At 39.5% G+C, this 17,935-nt stretch overlaps 1 protein-coding gene across 1 annotated transcript in view; it reads left to right on the top strand.

Annotated features, from left to right (window-relative positions):
* The first annotated feature begins 12 nt into the window (after positions 1-12).
* kat14 (lysine acetyltransferase 14) overlaps positions 13-17,935 on the top strand; it is a 46,602-nt gene continuing 28,679 nt past the window's right edge. Inside the window, exons 1-3 of the mRNA XM_043696335.1 lie at positions 13-441; positions 10,937-11,058; positions 17,141-17,262. Of these exons, the coding sequence (XP_043552270.1) occupies positions 174-441; positions 10,937-11,058; positions 17,141-17,262 (512 nt within the window). The 5' untranslated portion in view covers positions 13-173. The remainder of the gene's footprint in view (positions 442-10,936; positions 11,059-17,140; positions 17,263-17,935) is intronic.

Here is a 17,935-nt window from a genome sequence, read left to right as displayed (position 1 = left end):
GTGATGACTTTGGATGTTTTATAGATGACAGATATTTTTACCCACCATAATTCTAGAAAAACACATCTTAGTATTATTTAACTTATAAAGAATAAAGCTGCTATTTGGGTGACTGCTGTGATGTTCTAGCCATTGACTCTTTCTAGTGTAAGCTTTGCCAGGGGTTTGGGAAGATGGATGATAATGAAGAGACAAAAAGCTTAACTGCTCGCCAAATGGAGGATGAATGTGCACGAATGACTGCCTCTGAAGGCTTGGAGGAAGGAGAAGTTGAAGGGGAAACCTTACTAATAGTTGAGTCAGAAGATCAGGCTTCGGTAGATCTGTCCCACGATCACAGTGGAGATTCTTTGAACAGTGAGTTAGGTGATGAAGGGGAAGCATCCTGGATGGAAGAGATGTCGTATTACTGTGACAAATGCCAGAAATGGATACCTGCAAGTATGTATTTTACTCCTGAAATAGTGAAACAGTGGTACTTTTTGTTAGACTAAAATAATGGAATTGCTTTAATGTCCAAAACTTTTCTCAAAATTACAGTGGAAAATTGATCTTATGTGGTAGAATTCAGTAAAAAATGAAAGGCATTAGAACTGCTTATGGTAATGTGTTTTGTACATTCAAAATGCACTTTTTAAAAAATAGGATTATGAAAATTTAATCATATCCATAAGTAACACCAAAAGACAAAATAAATCTATTTGTAGATTAGATGCAGTATTAGCCTCCAGTTTTGATTGTCAATAGAAGACCAAAATACTGGAGATCCTAAATTAAAAGACAAAATGTTGGTGAAACTCAGTAGGTCTGGCTTCCTCTGGGAAGGAGTCTTAATAGACTGAAAAATGTGTTGCTGGAAAAGTGCAGCAGGTCAGGCAGCATCCAAGGAGCAGGAGAATAGACGTTTCGGGCATAAGCCCTTCTTCAGGAAGAAGGGCTTATGCCCGAAACGTCGATTCTCCTGCTCCTTGGATGCTGCCTGACCTGCTGCGCTTTTCCAGCAACACATTTTTCAGCTCTGATCTCCAGCATCTTCAGTCCTCACTTTCTCCTAGTCATAATAGACTTTAAAGTTAAATGTGTTCCTCTCTCCACAAATGCTGCCAAACCTAATAAATGATTACCAGAATTGCAATAGGATACTGCATGGGCCTAAAATGCTACAAGGTTTACTAAAATGATAAAAGGTTACAACCACCTTTGAAAATTTATCATAAAAATCCAGATTTCCCAGATATGCGAGAGACATTGTAGCCATTTTAATTTCTTTGAAATTGTATGTATTGCACTGGTTCTTATAAGGTTTAAAAAGTGTGCAAAACAAATCTGTATGAATGAGAACCTGCATTTGTTAGCACACTTCTAAATTCATGGGTTTCATATATTAGGCAGATTGGTTGGAAGTCTAAGACTCCCAGAATCGGTTAATTAAGAGTATACTGCCTTTTGAAGATCATCTATATAAAAATTAGTTACCTCTGAATCAGGCAACCTTCCCTGTTTGGCTTCTTCACAGACTGCTGTGATCTTCATCTAAATATGTTTAAATTTATACTTTGTAAGAAATAACTTTCTCTGGAAGAGCAGTAATGTCCACATGACTTAGCGTAGCAATCACCCTTTTATTGAACGTACCTGAGGGCCGCTGCAGGTGACCTGAAATAAATTTTCTTCTGGAGTGGACTATCTGTGGAGGTGCATTAGGTGCTTCCAGATCACCCTTAATTTGTCAATAAGGTTCAGGAACCTATTTCTGCCAGTCCACTAGCTTCTTGGTTTGTGTAAGTGTTATTTCTGTATTACCAAAGTTTGGGGATGAAAATAGGAATGAACCAAGTGGAGTTTGCACATTCTCCCCGTGTCTGCGTGGGTTTCCTCTGGTTTCCTCCCATAGTCCAAAAAGGTGCAGGTTAGGTGAATTGGCCATGCTAAATAGCCCGTAGTGTTAGGTGAAGGGGTAAATGTCTGGGTGGGTTGCGCTTCGGCGGGTCGGTGTGGACTTGTTGGGTCGAAGGGCCTGTTTCCACACTGTAAGTAATCTACATCAGAGTTTCCTTGTATTCCTTAACTCTTATTCATTTTGTGCTTCTCCCAGTTATCAATCTAGCTTGGGAATGGGCTGTGTATAAATGTATAATGAGTGGAGGTCAGCTTATTTTGTATAAGGGGAAAGTTGGGAGAGCAGTTCAGGGAAGAAAGATTCATGTAATTGTCCACTCAATACTAATTTTATATGTTGTGGATAATGTTATAAGCATAGGAAGAGGATGATTACTGACAAGCTGAAATTTTACAGGGTTTGTAAGTGGGGTATGAGGCACAGTGGAGCATATGGGGAGGAATTCCTTGTAGGGAATTTACAAGCAGTGGGAAAGATGGCTGAACATTGTGCTGTGACATGGGATATCAGTTGAGCTTGATAGAAAGTAATCAACATAAGTTTGAATGTAACTGACTTGAATTTTATGATGCAGTTTGTATTTTTGAGCAGTGCATGAGATTAACATATCTTCAAAACCTGACCAGCTAGAAATCATAGCAGTAAGGTGGGACATCAGTGTTGCCTCTACTAATTATCTAAAAGGCAAAATGTGCTGGAAGGGGAAGGGTTGTGAACAATGACCATTTCTAGCTGGCAGTAAGAGCCTACACGAGTGCCCAGCACTATTGCGAAGGGGTCATACAAAGGTGTCAGCGAGGCAGGATGTACCATATTTAGTCAAATATTTTTTTACTTTAAAGTTAAATTTACAGAGTCAACTATTACATGGATTCTACTTATGAAAGGCTGGAATTCATGGCTGTCACAATTCATACTGTATCATTAGCAAAAGCCCAATTAATCTCTAAATAATTAAAAGAAAACATAACAAATTACAATAATTCTGGAAACCCGGAGCGGAGTGCGACGGCCGGCAGAATGGATTCCAGGAGCAGAGTGCGACAGCTGGCACACTGGATGGCTGGCAGACTGGCTCACAAATGTTGATCTGTTATCTGATGTGAAGAACTAGGGCCGACTTTTACATGAGATAAATAGAAAACTCCAGATGTTTTTGGTTAAAAATAGGGGGTTAACGTTTACATGAGATTGACTATTATTTGAGTATATACAGTATATTCTGCAAGTGATACTCTGGAGCAGTGTCACATTTGTAAAGGGGACTTTGGGGACTATGGCTGGATTCACCGAGGTGGTATTGACTGCACACATGATTGTGAAGTTTCCCAGTGCTCAGTCAGTGGCCTCTGTGAACAAGGAGAGCTTCCATGCCATCTGTGTGCAATTCTGCAACTGTTGAAAGTGAATCAGCATAAGCGCTGTTCTTTGAGGATATGGTGCCCATGCCTGTGAGGAGCACTCATTGCAACAGCAGAGAAATATGGCACTTTCTCCTTGCTCATTAAAGTGACATGTAGGCCGTTGAGTTACTGAAGATGGCTGTGGAGGCCTTCAGCATATTCTAGTGCTGGTGTCTTGTGCCATGGTAGTTCACTGTACTCTGCACAATCTCGAGCCCTGCAGAGAGGGAGGCCTTGTGGAATTTCATATCATTGATCCTTATTCTTCATTTGATGAGAATGTGGAGAAGCTTCTGAACAGGTGGCACAGGATCAAGAACAATTTGCATCAGATGACGTGAATTGAGGCACAAGCAAAGTAGGCATAGGACACCCTCACCCAAGCCTTGTGCAGTTGTAGCAGGATGACTTTATTCTTCTATGCCAACTCCTTGTCAGAAAGGCCAACATGCCAGTTGCTTTCCTAGCTGTTTGCTGTTCCTACACGCTTTTTGTGTTCATTATACAAGTATGTCCGAGTCTCTCTGAACATTGATATTGACTATCTTTACAAGTTGTTTAAAGTTATAAATCTTCTTTTCAGACCAAAGTAAATAACCTCATACTTCACCATACTCCACCTACCACCTTGTACTCCACTCACTTAACCTATATGCATGTTCTTTTTCAGTCTGTTTGTCCTCTTCACAACTTGCATTCTCTCCTAGCTGCATACCAGCAACAAACATAGATGTATTACTTTTTATCTCTTCCTCCAAGTCATGAATATGGATTCTATGTAGCTGAGGCCGCAGCACTGATATTGCAGTATTCCATTGTTTAAAAAAAAAGTTCCATTTATTCCTTCTGCTGGTTCCTATTCACTAATCCTCTATCCATGCTAATATATCACCTGCAACTCCAGGAACTCTTATTTTGTCTATTAAGCTTTCAAGAGAACCTAGCCTTTTGAAAATGCAAGTCTACTATATCTATTGGTTCCCTTTATCTATACTATTGATTACATCCTCAAAACCTTTTCAATATATTTTATCATCCGGGATTCTCCTTTCTTAAAACTAAGTTGACTTGATCTGATTGTAATTCGAAAAGCATAACAATGTTCAGACTTTCTTAATAATAGATTCCAGCACTTTCTTGATTATCATAGTTGAACTATCTGGCTAACAGTTCTTTGCTTTTCTCCTTTCTTAAATATCAGAATTATATTGGCTAATTTTTAGTCTGCTGGAACTGTTCCAGAATTTAGGGAATTCTGAAAAATCATAACTAATGAACTCACTATATTGCCAGCCAACTCTAATTTTAGAGTGCTGGGATGTTAATCATTCAATCCTGTGAATCGTTAGATTTTGATTCCATGAATTTTTCTAGTGCTTTTGCTTTATTGATATTATTAACTAGCTCAATTTCCTCACTCTTGATTAATCTCTAGATTTTGAAATACTTGTTTAACATCTCTGCCGTTTCTTTAGTTTTCATGATCGTTTCTTCGGTCTCTGCTTCTAAGGGATCAATATTACTTCAGCTACTCTATTTTTCTGCATTAACCAGTTTCGTACATTATTGGCTGCTTTAATCTCATTTAATTTTTCTCTTTTTATCAGCATTTTGATGGCTCTTTGGTTTCTAAAACACACATTCTTCAGACTTAACACTGTTCTTTATAGTGTTGTAAGCTTCTTTTAACTTAATACTACCTTTTAAATCCTTAATAAGCCATGCTTAGATTTTTATCACATAGTCTTTGTTTTTCATTGAAATGTATTTTTGTTGAATATTTTGAATATCTCCCATATGTTTATTTACTATCATAACTTTTAGCCAATTCATCCGATTGACCTTGGTCAGCTCTCCATTCATACCTATTAACTTGGTATATTCTTATTTGTGATTGGAATATATTAATCAGTTCATGAGAGGTGTCAGTGACATGTAGTTTAACTTGTTGTTAAATACTTAGAGTTAGTAGTGAAGCTTGACTGAGCCAACAAGCCAGCTCCAGCAGGCCTGTTGGGACAGTTAAGTGGTATTGAATTCAAAAGACAATCTTTTGTTATTGTATTCTGAAATCTTGCAAGCTTTTGGTGAAAATCTGTTAGTTGTGATAATGGTGGATGACCTGCTGACTGTTGTGCACTTTGGCACATGTGTGAGAGGCAGTATTATTGTGGTATCAGCAATGAAGTGTCAGGTATCTGATGGTGATGCCTGACACCTAACTCTGTGTGGCACTCTTTTGCACTGGCAACCTTACAGTGTTAATTCATAACTATGGGCAAATGAAGTAGACAGTGATCATTTGTCCTCTGACACTGAAGCCAGGTAGTTTGAGTCATTCATGGTACTGATCTCTGCAGCTGCCTCCCTCCAGGTTGCCTTCATCAGTTAGGATGGCCTCTTATTGATATTCAAAGGGTAAAGAACTTTCCTTCTCTCCTGGACAGCATTCGGAAGAACTGTTATGGAGACATTGTCAAATAGAGTTTCTGCTTTTTTCCTGGTCTTTAATATTACCTGGAGTGGGTGGGTTGATGAGCACAGATTGAGTGATGCTCCTTTGTTGCAGAGAGTGAAGTTCTGTCCAGCTGTCTTTTAAATATGGCATCTTGATATCAAAGGTGGTAATGTCCTGGCGGGCATCATAGTGTCCTAACATAACTTTATAACATCATAAAATTTGGCATTTTAATTTCTGTGCATATGTAATGAACAACTGAGAAGAAAGTTATCATAGGTACTCGAATAGGAAAGGTTTGGAGGAATATGGGCCAGGAGCAGATACGTGGGACTACTTTAGTTTGGAGCTTTATTCGGCAGGGACTTGTTGGACTGAAGGGTCTGTTTCTCTGCTGTGTGACTGTCACTCTGACTCTAAAACCTGACCCATGCTTGAACAGGCTTCTGAGATTGTGGTGCTGGAAAAGCACAGCAGGTCAGACAGTATCCGAGGAACAGGAGAATCAACGTTTCGGGCATAAGCCCTTCAGAAAACCCTGATGAAAGACTTATGCCCGAAACGTTGATTTTCCTTCTCCTTGGATGCTGCCTGACCTGCTGTGCTTTTCCAGCACCACACTCTTGACCCTGATCTCTAGCATCTGCAGGCCTCATTTTCTCCTCCTTGAACAGGCTTCCTTCCTGCTACTAGGCCAGCCTTCACACTTGGAATCAAAAAGAAATAAATTCGACCCAGTGTTTCTAATAGTACAGTGAAACTTTGTTTATATTTACAATTTGCTGTCACCTTCATAACTTGATTCTTGCAGTTGCAAAGTTAGGTTTAGTGTTATAACCTGTGTTTCATAAATGCAAATTTGTTGTAACACGATTGATGGATTGGGGACGCTGTTTCTAAAGTGTGAACTTTAAAAACGTGTGTTGGCTTAATGTGATTACGGCACCAAAACTTTAAGCGCTGTTTCTCTAAAGCACAATTTTTGTATAATGTGGGGTTGCCGAAGAATGTAACCATTGCATTATAGAAGAACTGACCATAGTTGTTTTCTTTTATAAATTTAATACAATTATCTCCTGGAAAGAAAACATAATAATATGGAAAGTGCTATAAATACAGCAGGGCTGAAGAATTTCAATCAGGACTGGAAACTCAAAAGTTCATTTAGTTTCTTAATGGTATTAAATGCAATCAGATTCAAGATATTGCCTTCAGTCTAGATCTGGCAAAGGATCTAAACCCAAATTATTTTCTGTCTTCAAAGGTGATGGCTTTGTACAATTGCAGTATTTTCCAATTTTGGCTTTTCATGGGCTTCCTTTTCCTCCAATGTAGGACATTTCTCTAAGTTGTGTTCATATCATATGAAGATTTGAATGAAGTAATACCCATTAAAGTGTGTAGTGGACAAAGAACTATATGTCATGCATTGCCAAGAGATATAGTTCCAAGTCCACTGCAGCTTAAGTTACATGAAATCTTGATGTGCAATGGGTCTGATTTCTACGGGTCTGATTTCTCCTTGATATTTTTGCAATGAACCACCTACTGGTACAATGCAAACCTGGCAAATTGCATCCTTCAGTTTATTTGCATTCATCAGCAAATCAACAGAAGGAGTCATTGATAGTGTTATGGAACAGCAACAACTTGCTCAATGATGTTCAGTTTGGGCTCTGCCAGAACCTCTAGGCTCCAAAGTTTGTTAAAGCTTTGGTCTAACTAAAGACAAAAGAGCTAAGTTCAAAAGGTGAGAATGACAGCCCTTAATATTCCAGCAACATTTGACTAAATGTGGCATCAAATGCCTCAGTAAAATTGAAGTAATAAGTATTGGGGAAGTCTTACCACTTACTCGAGCCAAATTTAGGAAGGTGTTTATTGTTGGGAATCGAACATCTCAGCTGCAAAAGTTTGTCAAGGCAGAGTCTTCACCCTAACCATCCTTCACAGCTTCTTCTATGACCTACCTCCTTCACAGTATCAGAAACGAATGTTGTTTGCTGATGATAATAGTGGGTTAATTGCATTTGTAACTCCTCATGTAGTTAAGCAGTCTCTTTGTCCAGGTGCTGCTGCATGTCGAATGTTCAGGCTTGGGTTGATAATGGCAAGTAATATGAGCACCATACCAGATTTAAGCAATCTAACCACTTAAATATTCAATGGTATTACTGTCATTGAATCCACACCATCAATGTCCTGCAGGGGTCATCATTGACTAGAAACCTAACTGGACCAGCCATGCAAATTCTCTGGCTACAAGAGTTGGTCAGAATCTGGGTATTCTGCAGTGAGTAACTTGCCTCCTGATTCAGCAAAGCCTTTCCACCATCCACGAGGCACAAGTCAGGAGCAAGATAAAATATTCCTCGTGCTTACCTTGATGAATGTAGCTCTAACAATATTCAAGAGGGCCTGTTCAAGAACAAATGACGTTCCTGAATGGTACTTTGTCCACCACTTCAAATATTGACTCTTTGTGCCGCCGATGCAAGATGGGCTGCAGTAATGCATCAAGGTTTCTTTGACAGCACATTCAAAAGTCACAATCTCCTCCATATGAGGATGAGGCCATCAGGCACCTGGGAATTTCACTGCTTGCAAGAAACAGTCCAGATAGCAACTGCTTACTTGGAAGGGTATTGTTGTTTCTTTAATTTTGCTAAGTCGATGTCCTAGAACTCCCTCCTGAACAGCACTAAAGTTGTACTTATCACAAATCTACAATGGTTCTTCAAGATGGCTGACCAGCATTTTTTTGGGCGAAATTGAAGATGAGCAAGAAATGCTGCCATTGTTGGTGATAACCCATGAATCGTGTTATAAGTTCCTTTTGAGTGAATGAGACATTAAGCTGTGGTTATCCTGACAGATGTTGATGATCTGGCAATCCAGTGAGAAAAATGCACAGTTTCATCTTGTATTTCCAGCTAACATTCTTTCCTCACCTAGTGTGAACGCACATTAATCACATCACTGCTATTAATAATACTGTATTGTGTGTGAAATGGTTGCTGCATATAGTTAAGAGCATACCAAAATAGTACTACAAATTGATAGCAAATGTTTTTTTGACTGCATCATTGTGCTCCTTCATTTCAGTCATTGTAGGATTGTTAATGGAACTGTTTCTGCATCCTTTTCAGTACCACGTTTCAATGTTATTAGGGACTTAACTAAGAATAGATGTTTCCTGTGCTTTATATAATAATTGATCATAAACTTGTTCAAATGTACATTGAACAGTACCCTAAAAGCTTATTGAACAGTACCCTAAAAGCTTATTGATATTTATTTTCAAAACTTAAATACATCATGCTGATTAACTGTTTAGTTTTTGTGTTGCCACTGAATGCTAGCAAAAGAAAATCTACATCCCATTCTGACAGCAATATCATCATGAATGCAATGTAGACAATAGACAATAGGTGCAGGAGTAGGCCATTCTGCCCTTTGAGCCTGCACCACCATTCAATATGATCATGGCTGATCATCCTTAATTAGTATTCTGTTCCTGCCTTATCTCCATAACCCTTGATTCCACAATCCTTGAGAGCTCTATCCAACTCTTTCTTAAATGAATCCAGAGACTGGGCCTCCACTGCCATCTGGGGCAGAGCATTCCACACAGCCACCACTCTCTGGGTGAAGAAGTTTCTCCTCATCTCTGTCCTAAATGGTCTACCATTTTTAAGCTGTGTCCTCTGGTTCGGCACTCACCAATCAGCGGAAACATGTTTCCTGCCTCCAGAGTGTCCAATCCTTTAATAATCTTATATGTCTCAATCAGATCCCCTCTCAGTCTTCTAAACTAAAGGGTATACAAGCCCAGTCACAATAGCATTTTGTTGGTTTCAGAATCTTTAAGGAAATATCAACGCAAATACTCTTAGCACTCAATTAAAACAATAAACAGCATCCAGTCGTGATTGCTTAAGAATTCGGGATTGCTCATTTGTGACACAGGTTTAGTTGTAGAATACAAAGGTGAATCTTTACAATTATTATTTGATGTACATGTACTTCAAAAATGAGGTTTTTGATATTTGACATCAATTTTATTATGAACAAAATACTGTGGATTTATATTCTGAAAAAAAAAACTGTGGCTTTCATGGTTTTAATTTTTTTCTCTTATTCCCATTTCCTTTTCTTTGTGTCACTTACTCCTCACTAGGTACGTTTCTTATGAAAACTGATTTATTTCCAGCACCTCACCATTTGCTGTTTGCAAACTGTTTGAGCATGTACTGGCGTAAGAGTAGAATCCTGCTCAAACACAAATCTGCCTGACCTACTTCATACTTTCAGCAAGCACACTGGAGAGTGAGAACTGTGGCTTATTTTTGCCATTCTAAATTAAGCCAAAAGGCCAGTTGGTGCTTCCAGGGCCAGTCTAGTTGATAGCATTGAACTCACCATTCACCAGGGCCTGGATGTTATATTAAGTCTGTATGCATCAGATATTCAGTGCCTTCACCACCCGAAGTGGAGGATTTGAATGCAGAGCCAGACAAGGAGTGCTTGTGGGTACTCGCCTTTCAGTCCAAATGTCACTCCAGAGACCTCAACATAAAATCTTTGCTGATGGTCCTGGGCAGTACTGAAGTTGTGCTGCACTGTTGGAGGTGCTTTCTGCTGAATCTAGAAGTTGTCTGTCTTTTCTGCTAATGGAATTTTTCAAATCCATTAGTATTTTGAAGATGGATAGAGGATTTATTTTTGGTTTTCCTGCCCAATATTTATCCCTCAGTCACTCGTTAAAACGTAATATGTGACAATTTATTTCAGTGTTCATCGGACTCAGCAGTGTAAAAATTGGCTACTGTTCCAAGTGATTATCCTTATCATCACTTGGAACAGTTCAAAACAATCACTTAGTTCTGGTATGAAATCTAGTTGTGAGGTTGATAATTATGGAAGATGGAAAAAAGTACTTGGAAGAGGCATATGGTGCACGTCATTTAGCATGAGATGTCTCATCAGCTTTGCTTGAAGCAACTTGTATTTTGGAGCTTGGCAGAGCATATCCTATATATTGCATAATCCGTTGACTTGAAATACTTTGTTATCTTTATAAAAGTAATTTTCGTTTCATGTTTCAACATAAATCAGGCCCTGCCTTTCTTTCTTTCAACCTCTCTTTCTTTCTTTCTTTCTTTCTCTCTGCAGCTCAGCTAAGGGCAGAACATCCTAGTTACTTGCGGGGTGATAACTTCTTTCGATTCACTTGTTCAGACTGTGCGGAAGACGGGAAGGACCACTTTGAGAGACTGAAGCTCACGTGGCAACAAGTACGTAATATTGTTGAAACTGTGCTCAGTGCATAATATGTCATAGAGTCTTACAGTACAGAGGTAGGCCCTTTGGCCCAATCTGGTCCGTGCCAACTAAAATATCCATCCACTCTAACCCCATTTCCCTGGACTTTCACCGTATCCTTCTGAACCTTTCCTATCTATGGATTTGTTCAAATACCTTTTAAATATTGTTAATGTATCCACCTCAACCACTTCTGCTAGCAGTTCATTACATGTGCGTACCACCCTCTGTGTAAAAATAAAGTTGCCCCTCTGGTTCCCTTTTGTTCTTTCCCCCTCTAACCTTAAACCGATGCTCTCTAGTCCTTGTCCCTGTAACTCAGACTATTGACTCCTGGCAACATCCTTGTAAATTTCTTCTGCACTCTTTCCAGATTAATGACATCTTTCCGAGAGCAAGGTGACTAGAACTGAACACAATATTCCCAAGTGCAGCCTCACCAATGTCCTGTTCAACTGTAACATAACTTCGCAGCTACTATACTCACTGCCCTGACTGATGAAGATCAACATGCCAAAAGCCTCCTTTGCTACCCTGTCTACCTGTAATTCCACTTTCAGAGAACCATGCACCTGAACTCTAAGGTTCCTCTATTCCACTACGCACCTAAAGGCCCTACCATTCACCGTGAAATTCCTACCTTGATTTGACTTTCCAAATTGCAAGACTTCACACTTATCCATATTAAACTCCATTTGCCATTTCTCAGCCCACTTGCCTAGCTGATCAAGGTCCTGCTGCAGTTTCTGATACCCTTCCTCATCTGTCCATGATACCACCTATTTTGGTGTCATCTGCAAACTTACTAATCATGCCTTGTACGTTCTCATCCAAATCTTTGATATAGATAACAAACAGCAATGGCCCAGCACCAACCCCTGAGGTACTCCACTCACAAGCATCCTTCCACTTTTACTGTCTGCTTCCTACCATCAAGCCAATTTTATATCCAATTTGCCAGCTCGCCCTCGATTCCTCGCGATCTAACCTTCCAGAGCAGCCTACCATGTTGAACCTTTACCAAAGACCTTACTGAAATCCATATAGACTACCACCCTGCCTTCGTTGACTTTCCTGCTCACTTCATCAAAGGATGTAAATTATTACTCAGAATCTTATCAAATAACTCATCTATCAAGATGTTAGGCTTACTGATCTATCGTTCCCAGAGTTTTCTTTGCAGCCCTTCTTGAAGAAGGGCAGAGCATTCACTACCCTCCAGTCTTCCGGGTCCTCACCCGCGGATAATGATGATGCAAAAATATCAGCTACGGCTCCCACAATTTCTTCTCTAGTGTCTTGCAATGTTCTTGAATATATTTGGTCAGGACCTGGAGATTTATCCACCTTCATACATTCTAATACGTCCAACACCACTTCTACTGTGATATGGACTGTCCCCAAGTTATCACCACTAACTTCCCCAAGTTCCCAAGTCTTCATGTCTTTCTCTATGGTAAATACGAAGCAGAAATATTCATTGAGGCCCTTTATGTATAAGCATGAAAGATACCCATGTGCCTAGATTGTATGTCCTCAATAAAATCACTTGTTAATTTGCAAGTTAGGATCAAAACATGTTGGAATGAAAACTTGCACTTTGTCTCCTATATCTTTGTCTGATGTTCTGTATTAGTTCTGATTGAATTAGATCATTATTATTGAAAGCTGCATTCTGTGATGTGGACTAATAATAATAATATGGACTGCTTCATGTAGCCAGTTGGAATTGATATATTTTAGGGTCTTTGTTCACGGTTAGGGTAATCAAGAAGATTTATAGCTAAGCAGGGACTGTTTAATGCTTTTCTATAAAATAGTGGCAAGGGAATGCTAGTAAAAGGGTTAGAACAACTGAAAGTTGCCCTCTAAATTGGGCCTGTATTATCTTGACTGCAAAATTGTGCAGTGGTCTATTTGAGATGTTTGAAGTATTGAAGACATTTGATTGGATGGATTTCAAGAAGCTGTTTCCACTGCTGGGGAGACCAAAAATGATGGGTGTAATCTTAAAATTAGAGTTAGGCTATTCAGGAAGGAAACCAAAAAGGAAATTTTTGCATACAAGGTGGTGGAGATCTGGAACTTTAAACCCCGTCAAAAATCAAAGGGCTGTGGATATGAGAGTAGTGAAAGCTTTGAAGATTCATATTTTTAGTAGAAACTGGGAAGAATATGGTGGGTAAAGAGAGTTGAGGTACTGATCTTGCCTCTTAATGAAAATTGTGTAAGAACAGTTAAATATTGACATTTGTGAAATTGTAGTATATATGGTAGCCTTGAACGCAAGTAATTATGCCACAGGATACTGGTAGCATTCCTTCACTCTCCATGGAGGATGTAAAACAGTCTCAGGCTAATTTCTCACTGTATCTAAGAATTTAGAGGGGAGAGGTCAAACGTATTGTGGTGAGTCCATAAATAACTGGTTGAAACTGACCTATCCAATTTCATAATTTTTGTAGCAAACATTTGCTTTCATTTCAATATGTTGTAATTAAATTTAGGATCTTGAAGGAGAGCTATAAAAATTTACTTTTGGAGTCAGAAGGGTAGTAAGTTTCTAATATTGTGATTGTGATTTTCGTGATATTTATTTGCCAAACATCAAATGGACTTCTTGCCTGTTTGTCTTGTCAGGTCAATGTACAGGGTTTCTACAGCTGCTTAACAAAGTTAATTGTCCTTGCATATCATTTCTCTCAAGCTCAAATCAACTTTCAGTGTATTTAATTTGCAAATATTTCTCAAGTTTTGCAAAAGATGGTGTACATTGTTATCGAAAACATAGAATAGTACAGCCCAGTACAGGCTCTGTGGCCCTCGATGTTGTGCCAGCCTTTTATCCTACTCTAAGATCAAACTAACCTACATACCCTTCATTGTACTATCTTCCTTGTGCCTATCCAAGAGTCGCTTAAATGTCCCTGACTCTACTACTAGTACTGGCAGTGAATTCCACACATCCACACTCTGTATGTAAAGAATCTTACCTCTGACATCTCCTCTAAACCTTCCTTCAATTACAGCCCAAATATATCAGTTCACATGCTCAGCAATCCCCGTATCCACAACCACTCTGTTGAGCCTTCGTTCCACCTATTCATGAGGTAAGTCTTTAAGAGAGAAATTTATCTTCCCGGTAACCCTCTGGTCCCTGCTCTCACCACTCCCCACTGCTGCAAAATCAAATCAAATTTATGTTTCATCAATGCATGTGAAAGAAAAGTAGCTCCTCAATTTGCACTATAGTTTTTCCTTTAAACCCTGTAGTCAGAAGATTGTTGCTTCAAGACTCACACTCAAGATTTAGCACATAGATGTATGCTGGCTGTCCAGTGTAGCTGGATGATACTGCACTGTCAAAAAGACCTTCAATTGATAACAACCACCACTCTTCCTCAGCTGTTGAGACTGCACTCCTCTGTATTGAACGCCACCTATAAGAAGCAATGAGAATGGAGGTGGCACAGAATGTTCTCTAGATGGGGCACTTCAGTGTGCATCAGCAACATTGCCATTAATAAATGTCTCAAAAGCGTAGGGAACATAAGAAAAACTATAATAACAGGGAGGTGACAGCCTGATAGTATTATGTCAGGACTGTAAATCCAGAGACCCAGATTATGTTCAGGGCAAGGGTTGGAATCCTGCATTGGCAGATGGTGGAATTTGAATTCAGTAAAAAAAATTCTGGAATTCAGATGATGAAGACCATGAAACCATTCTCAATTGTGGGAAAAACCCATCTGGATCACTAATACCCTTTGGGGAAGGAAACTACCATTCTTACGTGGTCTAGCCATCATGTGACTCCAGACCCATAGCAATGTGGTTGACTCTTAACTAGGTAAAAACAATGACTGCAGATGCTGGAAACCAGATTCTGGATTAGAGGTGCTGGAAAAGCACAGCAATTCAGGCAGCATCCGAGGAGCAGTAAAATTGATGTTTTGGGCAAATGCCCTTCATCAGGAATGCAACTGCTGTGCTTTTCCAGCACCTCTAATCCAGGTTGACTCTTAACTGCCCTCTGTACATCTAGGAATGGGCCATAAATGCTGACCTGGCCAGCAATGCCCTCATCCCACGAATGAATTAGAAAAGAACAGAAGGAAGTGTTTTACAAAATCAAAAGGTGGGAGGACCATTATTGGCTGCGTACTGAGCGGTGTATCTGTTTGTGGACAGTGATGGAGGAACCACCAAGAAGTAAGAAACTACTTGACCTTATCCTTATTAATATATAGTCACAGTTGCATCTGCCTTCACCAGTGTGGGTAGAATTATTCACTGCATTGTCTTTATGGAGACGATGTCCTGTCTTTACACAGATTGTATCCTTCATTCCATTGAGTTGCGTGGCACTATCACCACACTAAATGAGATCGATTGTGACCAGATCCAGCAATTTGAAATGAGGCATCGATGAAACGCAACAACAGAATTGTATTCGACAACAATCAGTAATGTCATGGACTGGGAGATACATCACTCTACCATTTTCCATCAAGTCGAGGAATAAACCCTGGTTCAATGGTGACTGCAAAAGGGACAATGAAGAGTGCAAACCAGGCATATTTGAAAATGAGATGTTAACCTGGTGAAGCTGCAAACTAGAATTACTTGGATGCCAAATAGCGGAAGCTTTAAACAATGGAGTTAAGAAATTTCACAAACAATTATCGTATCAAAGCTCAGCTGTCTTGCCACATCCAGACCTGAATGATGGTGGAGAATTAAATGACTAATATCTAGTGAGCTTCGCAAATATTCCCATCTTTAATGATACAGAAATTAAGTGTGTCAACACAAAAGACCACACTGAAATACTTGTAACCACCTTCAAACAGAAGTGCTGAGTGGATGATCCATCTTGGTTTTTGAGGCCCCTAACATCACAGATGCTAATCTTCTGCCAACTTGATTTGCTTTAAGTGATATCAAGTAATGGCTGAAGGCCCTAGATCCTGGAAAGGCGATGGACCCTGACAACATCCTGGCAATAGTCCTGAAAGCTTGTGCACCAGAACACTGGCACCTACCAGTAATGAGAAAATTGTCTGGTTGTGTTCTCCTGTCTATGAAATCCTCTCCTCCAAATCCAACAAGGCTAGTTACCCTCTCATTAGTTTCCTCATTATCATCAGCAAGGTAATGGAAAGGGTCTTGATAGTGCTATCAATTAACTGTCAATAGTTTGTTCCCTGATTTTTCTTAAAAATTTGTCCATAGGATGTGATCATCACTAGCTAGCCCAGTTTTTATGGCCCATCTCTAATTGCTGTGGAGATGTTGCTGAACAGCAAATGTCCTTGGACCCTGTACTGTTCTGTTAGGAACTGAGTTCTAGGCTTTGGAACCAGCAACAGTGAAGGAATGGTAATTATACTGTGGTTTGGAGGAGAGTTTTCAAGATGCACTGATGCTCAATTTAGATAATGTCAGGGCCACTCAGCTTCTTTCCTCTTTATCCTTAGTCTAAAAATGGACAAAAGAGGTGAACCTGAGGTGAGATGACAGTGACTGCCCTTGATGTCAGTAGCAGTTGACCAAATGTGACATCAATGTGTTTTTGCAAAATTGAAGTCAGTGGGAATAAGTGGAAAACTCCACAGCTTGGAATCATACCTAGTACAAAAAAAGATGGTTATAGTTGTTGGAGAAGAAAGTGAGGACTGCAGATGCTGGAGATCAAAGTCGAGAGTTTGGTGCTGGAAAAGCACAGCAGATCAGGCAGCATCCAAGGAGCAGGAGAATTGACGTTTCGGGCATAAGCCCTCAACAGGACATAGTTGTTGGAGGCCATTCATCTTAGCATTCTTATACCTCAGGCACAGTAGCAACCTGCACCGATATGCAATTGGCAATATTCAGGCTTGGGCTGATAAGTGACAAGTCACATTCAAACCAGACAACTGCCAGACAATAACAATGCTCTGCAAGACAAGATCCCAAGGTTGTGAAAATTATATAAATGTGAGTCTTTCTTTTTCTCAAGGGCTGCTAAGTGAAATAAAATTTGAATTAAGCTTGTTCCTCTGGATTTTTCAGGTTGTGATGTTGGCCATGTACAATCTATCATTGGAAGGAACTGGTCGCCAAGGTTACTTTCGCTGGAAGGAAGATATTTGTGCTTTTATTGACAAACACTGGGCTTTCTTATTGGGAAGCAGGTAAAATAGGTGCACCACATAGGCATGGATTCAACCAAAAAAAATTGTAATTCTCATGCAGTGTTGTGACAGTTGAGTTTATCACAGTGTTGGCCTGTGCTATCCTTACTTATTGTTTTATGAAGCAGTTTTTAATAGCTGTGCTCACCAACTAGAGAATAGTGGTGAGATGGGACAAATCTATAAACTGTGACTTGTACTGCTTTAATTTCCCTTTGACGCACTAGTAAAATGTTAATTTTTGCCGTGTTATCGGCTGCTCGTCAAACAGGTTATTTTGGCATTTATATAAGTTTTGTACCATACTTTTCAGCTCGGCATGACTGAGAATTAAATGTTTAAAAGAGAGGATGATGTCGTAGATGTTGTTAGAAATGATTATTGCAAATTACAGTAAAAGTTATGTTTGTAAGCATGTTCTGTTCAACGTCAGGAAGAAAGGTAATGCATTTCCCTTCAGGAACCATAATAATCTTGTTAATTGTTAGAAAATCTTGTGATTTTTTTTCTAAATCTCCCATGAATGTCTAAGCACAGCATCAGTTACTTCCCTATAGGTTTGAACTCTTAATTCTGTTTGTGTTTTGGATTGAAGGAGCAATGGCCAGTGTGTGAAATATTTCGTACCTTACTCCTTTGACTCATAATCTCTGATGTTGCATCTAGCCCTTTC

Source organism: Chiloscyllium plagiosum, chromosome 9 (assembly GCF_004010195.1).
Source record: "Chiloscyllium plagiosum isolate BGI_BamShark_2017 chromosome 9, ASM401019v2, whole genome shotgun sequence".
Taxonomy (NCBI): Eukaryota; Metazoa; Chordata; class Chondrichthyes; order Orectolobiformes; family Hemiscylliidae; genus Chiloscyllium; species Chiloscyllium plagiosum.
The sequence above is the reverse complement of the archived record's forward strand: the minus strand, read 5'-3'. Positions and strand labels throughout refer to the sequence as shown.